The following is an 11,730-nucleotide window of genomic DNA, read 5'->3' on the forward strand; positions in this document are numbered from 1 at the left end:
CCATCTCTTCACCCCTCGACTCCACCCCTTTTTTGTTCTCGAGCATAGGTGTTACTATGTTATGCTTGCTAGCCAGAAACTAACTACATAGAAGCCGCCTTAAACTCATAGAAATCTTTCTGCTTCTTCCTCCAAGGTGCTGGGATTAAAGCGACGTACAACCATAACTGGTCGTGTTCGTTTTAAGACAAGGTCTCACTCTAGCCCAAAAAGAACTAGTAGTCACTCTGTAGCCCAGGCTGGCCTTGAACTCATTACCATCCTACTTCACCCTGCCCAGTGCTGGGATGACGGGTGTGAGCCACTACTCCCGGTCTCCAAGCAAGGCATTATAGAAGATATAGAAGGCTATGCTGTAACGTTCAACCGTTAAATTCAACCCCTAGCACTAAGGTTAAGTGTGTCCAGTCGTCTGAAGACCACCTCCAAATTTGGCAGCGACTGGTCTTTGCACGCCGTGACAAAAGTCTGAAAGTTGGATGGGCAGGTCGGGTCGCAAGGCACGCTGGGGTGCGTAGTCTGTCTTTCTGATACCAATCCCAACGCCGCCTTCGCGCACCGCCTTGACATACCCAATCAGAGGGCTGTAACGTGGCAGCCACCCGCAGCCCCGCCCGCGGCAGCGCCTGCGCAGGGAGAACGTGGCGCGCTCCTGGCGCTGCGAGACCGCTCGCGGCCCCGGGTCCACCCCACGCCTGGGCGGCCACGCGCACGCTGCGCGTCCACACCCTTTTCCGGTCCGGGCTGCCCGACCGCTCTTGCTGCTGCCGGTGGATGCTGCGCCTCTCGGAGCGCAATATGAAGGTGCTCTTCGCCGCCGCCCTCATCGTGGGCTCCGTCGTCTTCCTTTTGCTGCCCGGACCCTCCGTGGCCAACGATAAGAAGAAGGGACCTAAAGTCACAGTCAAGGTCTGGGCTCCCCTCACCAGCGAGGCCTGCCTTCCGCCGCCTTCGGTCCGGCTCAAGTCGGAGCGGGTCTGGCCCAGTAGTTCCGACCTGAGCGTCCTTGTTCTTGTTCAGCTCTTCCCTGGGTCGACTTTGATCTCTTGAAGCCAGGCTCGCCCTATCTACTCAAGCTAGAGAATAACCCAGACTCCCCCAGCCCCCCGCCCTGACCCAGGATGCCCAGCTTTGGCCAGCACGGACATCCTCAGGACGGTCCCTTTGCATATCCCCTGCATTGCCGGGAAATGGTGATGGATCAGAATTGCCGAATCTTCTTTTACTATGGTCGCTCCAGTTTAGTGTGTTTTGTAGTACACACAGTAAATATAGTTAAACTTGCAAGCACAGTGTATCTCCCTGTGTATGTCCCCCCTTTAATGTATGTTTCTATAATCTGGAGTCATTTAAAGAGCACAGATTGCTATTCTATAGTCTTGAGAACGAAAACTTTTAAAAAAATGTTACATTATTTACTTAGTAGGGAGAGGGACTCGGGTACCACAGTGCAACTGTAGAGGTCAGAGGACAGTTTGCAGGAGTCCATTCTCTACTTCCATCACGTTGGTTTCTGGTCTTCAGGCTTGGCCGCAACTGAATTTTCCTCTAAGCCATAGGGCTGTCTGTAATCATTTCTTGGGGTGGACCCAAGTGCTGTGGCATTTATTACTCCCAGCTACTTGAGGGAGATTACAGTTTAGCAAGATTAATTGCTGGGGTTATTAGCTCAGTGGTGGACCGCTTGTCTGCAGTGGCCCACCATTTCGAACTCCCTAGTACTGGGGTTGGAGAAAACTAGAGCTTTCATAAGTGTACAGATGGTTGCAGCCACCATCTAGGTGCTGAGAACTGAAGCTCTAGGGTCTGGGAAAGCAGCAGATGCTCTTAACAGCTGCTGTTTCTCCAGCCTGTTTGTTGGATTTGGACAAAGGTTTTGCCCTACTCAGCCACAGCTTTAGGCTTTGTTCTCACTCATGGGGTAACTGCTCAGGCCCTTCTCTACCAAGGCCCCTGTGAAGGCTAAGCTTGGACTTGTTCACTTTCCTTAGGTATACTTTGATTTACAAATTGGAGATGAACCTGTAGGACGAGTCGTCTTTGGACTCTTTGGAAAGACTGTTCCAAAAACAGTGGATAATTTTGTAGCCTTAGCTACAGGAGAGGTAAGTGGCTAACCCCACACAGTAGGGATGGGAGCAGCTGGGGCTTCAGAGTGTGGCCTGTGTGTAGCAGTAGACAGACTTCATTAGCTGGCTTCCCTGAGGATGAGATATTTTTGTATATTAAGTGGGAATAAAGGGGTCCAGTCTTTAATTCTGGAGAAGGCCCTGGAACTGCTCTGACTTACTCAGAGCCTCAGTTGCCCAGTTTGGCACTTCCCAGAGATTGGACTGATTCTTCCAACCCCTGCTGCTTCCTACAGCTAGTCATAATAGAATAATAATCCACAGTGCTAAATCTGGCAGCCTCACAGTTGTCTCTTCCAAATGGTGTGGCGGCTACTGAAGTGTTAACGTGGTGGTTTTATGTTAGAGAGAACATAGACAAACATGGTACTGTGTGGCTGTAATGTTTAAAGAGTAAACTTTAACATCTGATTTTTTTTTTTTTTTGAGTTCTTATTTGAATGTTCTTAGACCATGTGATATGACTAGTTTTGGAATAAGAGCTTTTTGGGGGGTGAGGAGTGAGTTGGTTAACACTGGTCGTCCTGGAACTTGCTCTCAGATCAGGCTAGCCTAGATTCCTAATTGCTGGGATTAAAGGCTTGTGCCGCCACACACATAGCTGAGTTATCAGTTTTTAAAAAAGAATAAAAGGGTCCAAGGAACTTGATCTAAGAATATGACAAGGAATTTTAAGGAAACATATATTTGTTTTTCCTGAGACAGTTTTATGCTGCCCCTGGCTGACCTTGAACCTGATTGTAGCCAGGGGTGACCTTGAGCCTCTGATTATGCCTGCCTCTACCTCCTGAGTGCTGGGATCACAGGCACACACCACCACACTCAACTTATACCGTGCTAAGGGTAGAACCCAGGACTGTGTTCCTGCTAGGACAAACACTGCCGGCTGAGATATATCCCCAGACCTCTTAAGAGAACACAGAGAGGCGCCGGGCATGGTGGCGCACACCTTTAATCCCTGCACTTGGGAGGCAGAGGCAGGTGAATTTCTGAGTTCGAGGCCAGCCTGGTCTACAGAGTAAGTTCCAGGACAGCCAGGGCTACACAGAGAAACCCTGTCTCAAAAAAAACTAAAAAAAAAAAAAAAAAAAAAAGAGAACACAGAGGGAAAATGGCATTTCATGGCCTAGGTTACATCATTCAAGAACAGTAGAGAGATCTGCTCCCCTTCACCCCCAGATCTGTATGCTCTGTGTTGGCCTGCAGTGGCTGGTCCCTCCCTTGGTACATTAAATGCTGCATCTATACCAGAAAGCACTGTGGGCGAGGCTGTGCAGGCCTGTCTGCCATTCACTTCTTGCCTCATTCTCCCTTCCTGTCTTCTCTCTCTCCAGAAAGGATTTGGCTACAAAAACAGCAAGTTCCATCGTGTCATCAAGGACTTCATGATCCAGGGTGGAGACTTCACCAGGGGAGATGGCACAGGAGGTAACTTCAGGCCCTCTGAGCAGAAGAGTCTTGACACGGTGGGGTGGTCAGGCATCTCCTCTCACCTGCTCTAGGGGCTGGCTTCTCTCCTGCATTGAGACTAGCTGTACCCTTCTTTGAAAGGAGAACCCAGTGCAATTAACAAGTCTATAGCTTGCACCACACAATCTGTTGCTTGTGTAAAACACATGCACATAAACTTAAAGGGCCAAAAAGATGGGTAAAGGAGCTTGAGGCCAAGGCTGATGACTTTTGTTTCCTGGGTCTCACACATTAGAAAAAGAGAAGTGACTTCTGCAAAAGGGTCCTCTGACCACTGTGCATGCACGCGCATGCGTGCACACACACACACACACACATACTACAAATAAGTAAAGCTAGAGAACTGAAGGCAGCCGGGCGTGGTGGCGCACCCCTTTAATCCCAGCACTCGGGAGGCAGAGGCAGGCGGATTTCTGAGTTCGAGGCCAGCCTGGTCTACAAAGTGAGCTCCAGGACAGCCAGGGCTATACAGAGAAACCCTGTCTTGTAAAACCAAAAAAAAAAAAAAAAAGAGAGAGAGAACTGAAGGCGAGTGTAGTGGTGCCTGTAACCTCTGTGCTCTGGTTAAGACAGGAGGTTCCTGAGTAACTTAAAGGCCAGCCTGGTCAATTTTAGCACATCAGGGACTAGAGAAATGAGGTAGAGAGGGTTGGCAGGAGCAAGGGCCCTGGCCTCCATTCCCACGTGTTGACTCACAACTGTTTGTAATTCCAGTTCCAGGGTATCTGACATCCTCCTCTGGTCTCCTCACGCATATGTGTGGTACACAAACATATATGTATGTAAAACACCCACACACTTAAAAATAAAAGCCAGTGTGGTGGCATGTGCAGTGGCAGAGACAGATGGATCTCTGAGTTTGAGCCCAGACTGGTCTACAGGTCAGCCAGGGCTACACAGAAACCATCTCAGAAAAAAGAATTTAAACAAACAAACAAACAAAATGGTAGGCCTGAAGCTTAACCATTTGCAAAGTAGATGGATGGGAGTTCTGTGATAGATTAAGTGGGATTTATGTTTACCATCATAAAGGGTAAAATCCAAATTTCAGGGGTTTTGTTTTGTTTGTTTTTGTGACTTGGAGCTCCTTGTGTCTTGAGGGTGAGAATGAAACTAAGGCTATAGATTGGACTTTTTGGAACAGGGACAATTGCAGTCTCATGGTTAACTAAGATTTCCAAGGATGGAAGGCAAATAGGAAGTCTTGGCAGTCAGTATCCAGCCAGGAGCCATTGCAGGAAACAGGCCACCTCACCCCAACTAGTCTAATCTTGGTTCACTGCCTCCCCAGAGGCCACACAGTCATCCACCTCTCCTGGTCAGTCCCTGACCTGAGGCATCCTGAGGAGCTGTGGGATGAGCACTAGTGACCTGAGAGCAAAGGAAGTTAGTCACTGTGTGTCACTGGCCTGGAGCGCCTCATGTCATTCCCTGTCATACCAGGCCACCTGTAAGCTTGTATGGGGTTGACTGGCGCACGACGTTGTGTGCATGCTAAAGCCAGTTTCCCTCTTCCACCCTGTGGGCTCCATGCCTGGCAGCAGGTCGCTGTGCGTGCCAGGTCTTCTCACCAGCCCAAGAGGATGGCTGCTTCTGTGCTAGTGTTCTCAGGCCCAGCAGTCTGTTGGTGGGTAATGGGGAAACCAATTTTGCAACCAGGATCTTGGAAAGGGTTTGAGGCTCTGTGCTCACCATCATGGCCCTGAACCCGCACCCCACACAATGACAAATGTTCATGGGCATCTTTTATTTTATGTTCCTTGGTAAAAAAACAAATAGGAGCTCTATCTCCCCCCTCCCCCCCGAAGCTGCACCTATTTTGTAACCCTGGGAAGGTAATCTGGTTGGTTACAGCAGCCCTTTTCTGAAGGAGTCTACACCCCCACCCCCGGCCTGGCCTCACACCCTAGGTGGTCTTGGTCCTGACAGCTTGGGTAGAAGACAGGAAGGTTGTTCATCTGTCTTTGCCACCCAAGCCTAGCCTAACAGATCCTCGCCCAGGCACCTGCTGTTTGGGGTCAGCCCCCCTCCCTGACCTGCTCTGTCTCTTCCTAGGAAAGAGCATCTATGGTGAGCGCTTCCCAGACGAGAACTTCAAGCTGAAGCACTACGGGCCTGGCTGGGTGAGCATGGCCAATGCAGGCAAAGACACCAATGGCTCGCAGTTCTTCATAACCACAGTCAAGACCTCCTGGCTGGATGGCAAGCATGTGGTTTTCGGCAAAGTTCTAGAGGGCATGGTAAGTTAAAATGTGGAGGTTAAACCTCGGTAGTCCTCACCAAGGATCCAGCTGGAATGGGCAAGGGCTTCAAGTAGGAAATCTTTTCCCCCAAAGGTGCCTAAGCCACAGATACAAACAGATCAGCAGCACTGGTTCTTCCTAACCTGGCATAGAGGTGGGGAGTGTCAAGAATAAACAGCCTGACTAGGTGCCTCGTACATGCCTATGGTCCTAGCTTTCAGGAGGCTGAGGCTAGGGGATCACTTGAACTCAGGAGTCAGAGGCTAGGCTGGACAACCTGAGACCACGTTTGAGAGTGCCCGTGTGGCTGGCTCCGTGAGAGAATTAACCTGGAATGCTTGCGGCCCTGAGTTAATCCCCAGCACCACAATCAGAGCAAAAATTTGTGATACCTGGCCTGCATCTCCGTGCCCCCAAGGCTCTAAGTCCTAGGCCCCAGACAACCCATCCAGAAGACCTGTTTGAGTTTGTCCAGCTGCGGGGTCCTGTTTGGTCACTCATGGAGTCAGGGATATTCAGATTCACGTCTGAGCAGTGTTGGATCAGCTGTCCAGCATCATGTTCTGTGTTCACCCCATGTGGGGCTCTCTCCCAGGGAGTGTGCCTCTTGACCCCCGCTCGACCTCTCCTCTCCTGCCTTTCCTGTCTAGGATGTGGTACGGAAGGTGGAGAGCACCAAGACAGACAGCCGGGACAAGCCACTGAAGGATGTCATCATTGCCGACTCCGGCAAGATCGAAGTGGAGAAACCCTTCGCCATTGCCAAGGAGTAGAGAGTCTTGGGGACCTCATCCCTCTAAGCAGCTGTCTGTGTGGGGATCGACAGGACCCACACAGACGAAGGTAGCCAGTCACAAGGTTCTGTGCCACCCTGGCCCTAGTGCTTCCATCTGATGGGGTAACCACACCCCTCACATTCCACAGGCCTGATTTTTATAAAAAACTACCAATGCTGATCAATAAATGGGTTTTTTTATAGCTTGGGTGTGGACTGTGTTTGGGGGCGTATATAGTACCAGTCCTGAGTGTGTGTCCCCATGTGTGACTCTTCTGTGCTGATGCACACATGCTCCTCCCCCAGGTTCCTGCCTCAGCCTGTACTAGTGCAACGCTAGCTCCTGTGCCTCATCTTAAGCTTACACCTGTCAGGCTGGGCTAGAAAATACACCTGACTCCTCTCAGCCTACCTCTGAAATTACCTCACACCTTTCTCTTTATCTTGACTTCGCCACGACCCCTGGGCTTTTAAGAGTCTTGAGTTCTACCAGCTACAGCTGTCAGTGCAAACCAGGCTCAGAGCTTTGAGTGGGGATGGGCACACCTGAGCCTCAGCCAGTTACACCTGAGTCTAGTCCAAGGGAAGACCCAGTTTCCTATATGGAACTCCTGAGACTGAGGCACATAGCTGTCCTGAAAGGTGGCCCAAAGCCTGGGCTAGTCAGGGCACTAGTGATGGAGCAGGATGACAGTTAGCCTCTGGCTGGGCTGGTGCCAGGCTGGTGCTGAAGCCATAGAGACCCTGGAGCACACCGTCCACTACCACTTCTGGGAGAGGTTCTGTTGGGGAGAAAGTGAAAGAGAAGGAGCTAGCGGGTGATATGCTTGGCCTTGAGCTTGCAGCACTCTGAGCTGCCCACAGACTCAGCCGTCTACCCAGAATGAGGCACCGGTGGCTTTCTCTCTTCCACATCTATTCATATTAGCTTTGGAAGACAGGCCCCAGGGGAACAGAGACCTGGTGAGCCAACTGTAATTACACTAGGTTCTACGGAGTCACAAAGCAAGCTGCCAGTTACAGGAGCAGCAGGTGGTAACCCCTGAGGACAGGAGGGAGGTGCTGATGGGAACTTACCTGGGGAAGGGGTGCAAACGTAGGGATCCATACAGAAGCCAATGACTGGCCGGTGGTGCAGCTGGGAGCTGTGTGAGAGAGGAGTTGTGAACAATGAGAGTGGAGAGGTGGCGACGCAAAGATTCATGGGATGGTCACTGAGGACCAAAATCCATTCGCAGGGACCCACAGAGGAAAAGGAAGGGACTGGCTAACAGGCTGCTGGCCTGCCTCCTAGCACACAACCACCAGGGGTCAGCAGGCCTTTAGGGCAGGACTTTGACTTGCCTGGTGTCACTAGGCAGGAATTCCCCCAGGGTGCTGAAAAGAAGAGAAACACTAAGTTGCTTGAGGATACCCAGGGGGATGGTGAGGAGGGGGTGGAGACACTATAGCCCAGGAGACTGTTGCTTCTATTTTGTAACAAGCCCAGTTCCGGAGGTGGAGGAGAGGCAGTTAGAGTAACCAAAGCTGTCCACCAAAAAGCAGCCCCTGTTCCAAGTCAGGAAAGGTGATGAGGGAAGCGGTGTATCAGAACCAGGCCAGGGCCCAGTCCTTTCAAAAAGGAAAAAAGCTTATCCTTTTGCGGCCGAGGGCCTTGCCACCCGAGCAGGGCTATCCTTACCTCCAGCTGCTGGTCTTGGAGTCTGTAGGGAAGTGTCTAAGTCTCAAGAATTCCAGTAACTCCTTGGGCACATCCTGATTCAGGTACAGGATGCCCTAGAGAAGAAGGCAGAGAAAGTCAGCAATCAGATAAGATCCAGCTACTAATTGCACAACCCGTTACAACAATTTTGAGGACATTTGTTCCAAAGTAATTAAGAATTTCAAGGCAGTAGAAACAAGTATTAGACCAAACTCAGGGCCATCCTAAGGAATGGACCGCAAAGACTGGCACCACAAAGTGGGCAGGCTAGTTAAATAACTATCACTGTTAGAGGAAGGAGTCCACACACACCTCATGAAGAAAACACAGGAAAACACCCTAAGGGTGAAGAATCTACTTGTTGGATTATTCAAAACTTTCAATAACCCAGATAGAAAAGTTCGTACTCATTTGGACAAATAGAGCCTGAGATACTGAATAACAACCCCAAGTTGTGGGACCCAACACACTCCCACATCTCTAACTGGGTCTCCCCTGGTCCCTCAGACTTAGGGGCAACCAAGTGTACCCCGTGCACACCTGGATGTAGGTCTCTAAGCCCTGCCGGCGCTGTTCCAGTCCTCTGGTCCTCCAGTTGGGCAGGCGTTTTGAGGGAAAGTCAGGCACTTTGTACCGTTTCTTGATCTGTACATCAGTTACCAAGGTGAGTTCCCAGCAAAGCACTCAAGCCCACTGCATCTAGCTGAGGACTTTCTCCAGTCCTCTCTGTATGTCTTTAAGCTTCAACCTGGGACAGCTGGCAAGGGGTGGTTGGGACAGAAGTGACAAGCCAGAGTGGAAAGGACGCACACGGACAAGGTCAGTCTGAGCTGGGCTCTAGCCATTGTGTCCTCCCCGCGAGGGGTCCTGCAGCCCAGGGGGAGTCGCCTATGATCTACACCCTCCTGGGGGCTGGGACAGTAATGGGGGTGAGCAACCAGAAGCTGGGATCAGAGCTCTTTCTCATGCTACCGAGGGACCTGGCCTAGAGCCAGATCGGTGGGTAGTCCGCGACATCTCACCCGCTTGTGTAGAGAGTGGAACTCGCTGTAGCGCCGCGGCACGGTGTGTCTGCGTCCGCTGTACAGCACCTCCACTTGGAACACCTGGCGGGCGGAAGAGTGCAGACGGCGGGTCCAAAGGATGCAGTAGGACCCGCGCTGCGAGACGCGCCCAATTTCTGGTGTTAGAAAGGCACAAAGCCGACTTGGCGTGCCACCATCAGGGAAACCCCTTCCGAAACCCACACACACCTGAAAGAAAAAGGTGACGGGCCCTCCCCTCTGCTCCAAGCGACCCCTCAAGAGCCCAAACCATTGTCCAAGGGGCTGGCAAAGCCAAGTAACCCCGAACCTTTGCGACGAATGTCCTAGCCCTGAATTCTGGGTCCCTTTTGCGCTGATCGCGAAGATAATCGGTAGATCCCCGCACACACTCTTCGTCCATTTGCTCACCATGTGGCCTTTCTCTGGACTCTGCCTGGGCCCTTCGGCCTCGGGCCCCACCGAGGGAATGTGAACTTCCAGCATCCGCGCCCCGACCCGGCTGCAGCCTCTCCCGGATCGAGCGCTAGGGCACCCGAACTCCCTGGAGCAGCCAAGCAGCCCTAAGAGGCTGACCCGCCCTCGGGCTCCAGGCCCTGCCCCCGGGCCGTAGGCTCCGCCCCACTCTCTGGATTTTTCAGCCCCAGGCTCCACCCTCTGATTCGGGAGCCCGCCCTCGCCACGCCCAGGGTGTTCCCTGGCTCCCTAAAGTCCTGAGGCCAGAAGATAACACCATGGGTCGCCAGGCTAGGGAAGGAACCTTCAGCAGGGTCACCCATTTGTCAAACATTTCCCTAGTATCTATCGCCTGCTAGGTAGTCAGCCGAGGTACATTTTTACCTGGTCTCTCTAAAATTTCACCTGGTCTTTGTTGAATGTCCTGGATGCTAAGGTGCCAGAAGAAGGCACAGTGGGTTTCAGGTCTGGGCTTCCGGTTAGGACCATCCTTGTTCTTAGAGAACCTAGCCACCACAACCTTCCCTCTTTCATGTGGTCCCTGGTAGCACCACCTGAAGACTCCAACTGAGGTAGTGCCGGGGTGAGACTGGCATCCATTCTAGCTTTGATGAGCACCTACAGACCATTCATTTATTCCATCCACCCGTCCATTCAATCATCCTTCCTACCTTAGCATGCCTAGTTTGCTTCAAGCTAGTGTATGGGGAAGAGGCAGTTTAAAAACCCAGGCTTAGCACTGAAAGTCGAACGGCCTGGATATCGAGAACTGTGTGGAGTTTCTGCACAGCTGTAAAGCAGGTAACATAAGTATAAACACTGAGTGAAGCTGGGCGGCACGGGCCAAGGGTTCCACTTATCTATGAGGCTGAGGCAAGAGAATTGCTTGAAACCAGGAATTCAAAGTCAGCTTGAACAACTCAGCCAGGACCCAATAGTGGCTTCCTTATGGGCTTGTTCAGCTGGGATGGATGGGTGATGATGGACAGATAATAAGAAGTAGGTACAGAAATGTGTGTAGAGAAGAGGAACAGAAATGTGTGTAGAGGTGGGGCCCCAGCTGCTCTCATCTGCCCTGCTGGTCTTCTTTAGAATGCAGTAGGATTTTTGGTTGGCACATTGCTTAGTTTGGGTTTGGTTTTTCTAAATATGTAGATACGTTTTCTCTGTGTAGCCCTTGCTGTCCAGAAACTCCATCTTTAAGCCAGGCTGGCCTCGAACTCAGAGATCTGCCTGCCTCTGCCTCCCAAGTGCTGGGATTAAAGATGTGTGCCTGCCTGGCTATAGTAAGATTTCAAGACAGAATGATCACTTCATATGTAAACACAGAAATGGCTTTCATTTCTACCTCAGCCCCACACTCCTTACTCTGCTCGAGGTAAAGTGCGACTGACTATTCAGTAGCTCAATGGCCCAGTGTTCTGTTCTCAAACTGGGTCATGTGTGATGGTTATTCTGAATTGCCAACATGGCTACAGGTAGAGTTAACTAAAACAAAACAAAACAAAACAAAAAAACAAAACACCAAACCCAAGGAGCTGGGCATACTCGTGAGGGAGTTTTGGTTAACAGGATCATTTGAGGTAGGAAGACCCACCCTAAACCTGGGCCACACCTTCTCGTGGCAGCCTCTGTGAAGCACAGGGAAGAAAGAAGCTTTGGCTTCTTTCCTGCCAGCCTTCACTCCCCGTCAGGGTAGGATCCTGCTGTTCAGGCTTTCCTTCACTGGTGTTACAGCCTGCATTGGGATCCAAACACACACTAAAGAGCAGCTGAGACAGCCAGCCTCGTGGACTCTACAACTACTGGATTCCTGGACTTTCTGTTAATAGACAGTCATTGTAGGCTAACTGAGCCACAGCCTGTAAGCCACTCTAATAACTCCCCACACACAGGGAAAGACAGAGAGAGA

General features: G+C 51.2%; 2 protein-coding genes across 2 annotated transcripts; one reads left to right on the plus strand and one right to left on the minus strand.

The window, feature by feature from the left end:
• Nucleotides 1–682: 682 nt before the first annotated feature.
• On the plus strand, nt 683–6,820 carry Ppib (peptidylprolyl isomerase B). Its single transcript, XM_021172127.2, has 5 exons — nt 683–909; nt 1,992–2,105; nt 3,464–3,557; nt 5,655–5,839; nt 6,493–6,820. Exons 1-5 carry the CDS (start codon nt 775–777, stop codon nt 6,613–6,615), a joined length of 651 nt encoding a protein of 216 aa, XP_021027786.1. The 5' UTR covers nt 683–774; the 3' UTR covers nt 6,616–6,820.
• Snx22 (sorting nexin 22) lies at nt 6,819–9,848 on the minus strand. The gene is made up of 7 exons (XM_021173438.2): nt 9,774–9,848; nt 9,342–9,425; nt 8,860–8,964; nt 8,299–8,393; nt 7,962–7,994; nt 7,695–7,762; nt 6,819–7,399 (listed from the first exon to the last, which is right to left on the minus strand). Exons 1-7 carry the CDS (start codon nt 9,846–9,848, stop codon nt 7,281–7,283), a joined length of 579 nt encoding a protein of 192 aa, XP_021029097.1. The 3' UTR covers nt 6,819–7,280.
• Between the last annotated feature and the right edge of the window lie 1,882 nt (nt 9,849–11,730).

The sequence above is a fragment of the Mus caroli genome, chromosome 9, assembly GCF_900094665.2.
Source record: "Mus caroli chromosome 9, CAROLI_EIJ_v1.1, whole genome shotgun sequence".
Taxonomy (NCBI): Eukaryota; Metazoa; Chordata; class Mammalia; order Rodentia; family Muridae; genus Mus; species Mus caroli.

What these genes read in the sequence shown, in the direction of transcription:
- Ppib (XM_021172127.2), top strand. Translation starts at nt 775, where the DNA reads ATGCTGCGCCTCTCGGAGCGCAATATGAAGGTGCTCTTCGCCGCCGCC. An exon ending in TAGCCTTAGCTACAGGAGAG is followed by an intron (nt 2,106 to 3,463) that starts GTAAGTGGCTAA and finishes CTCTCTCTCCAG; the next exon opens with AAAGGATTTGGCTACAAAAA. An exon ending in CAGGGGAGATGGCACAGGAG is followed by an intron (nt 3,558 to 5,654) that starts GTAACTTCAGGC and finishes GTCTCTTCCTAG; the next exon opens with GAAAGAGCATCTATGGTGAG.
- Snx22 (XM_021173438.2), bottom strand. Translation starts at nt 9,848, where the DNA reads ATGCTGGAAGTTCACATTCCCTCGGTGGGGCCCGAGGCCGAAGGGCCC. An exon ending in GTCCAGAGAAAGGCCACATG is followed by an intron (nt 9,426 to 9,773) that starts GTGAGCAAATGG and finishes TCCGCCCGCCAG; the next exon opens with GTGTTCCAAGTGGAGGTGCT. An exon ending in TCCAAGACCAGCAGCTGGAG is followed by an intron (nt 7,995 to 8,298) that starts GTAAGGATAGCC and finishes TCTTCTTTTCAG; the next exon opens with CACCCTGGGGGAATTCCTGC.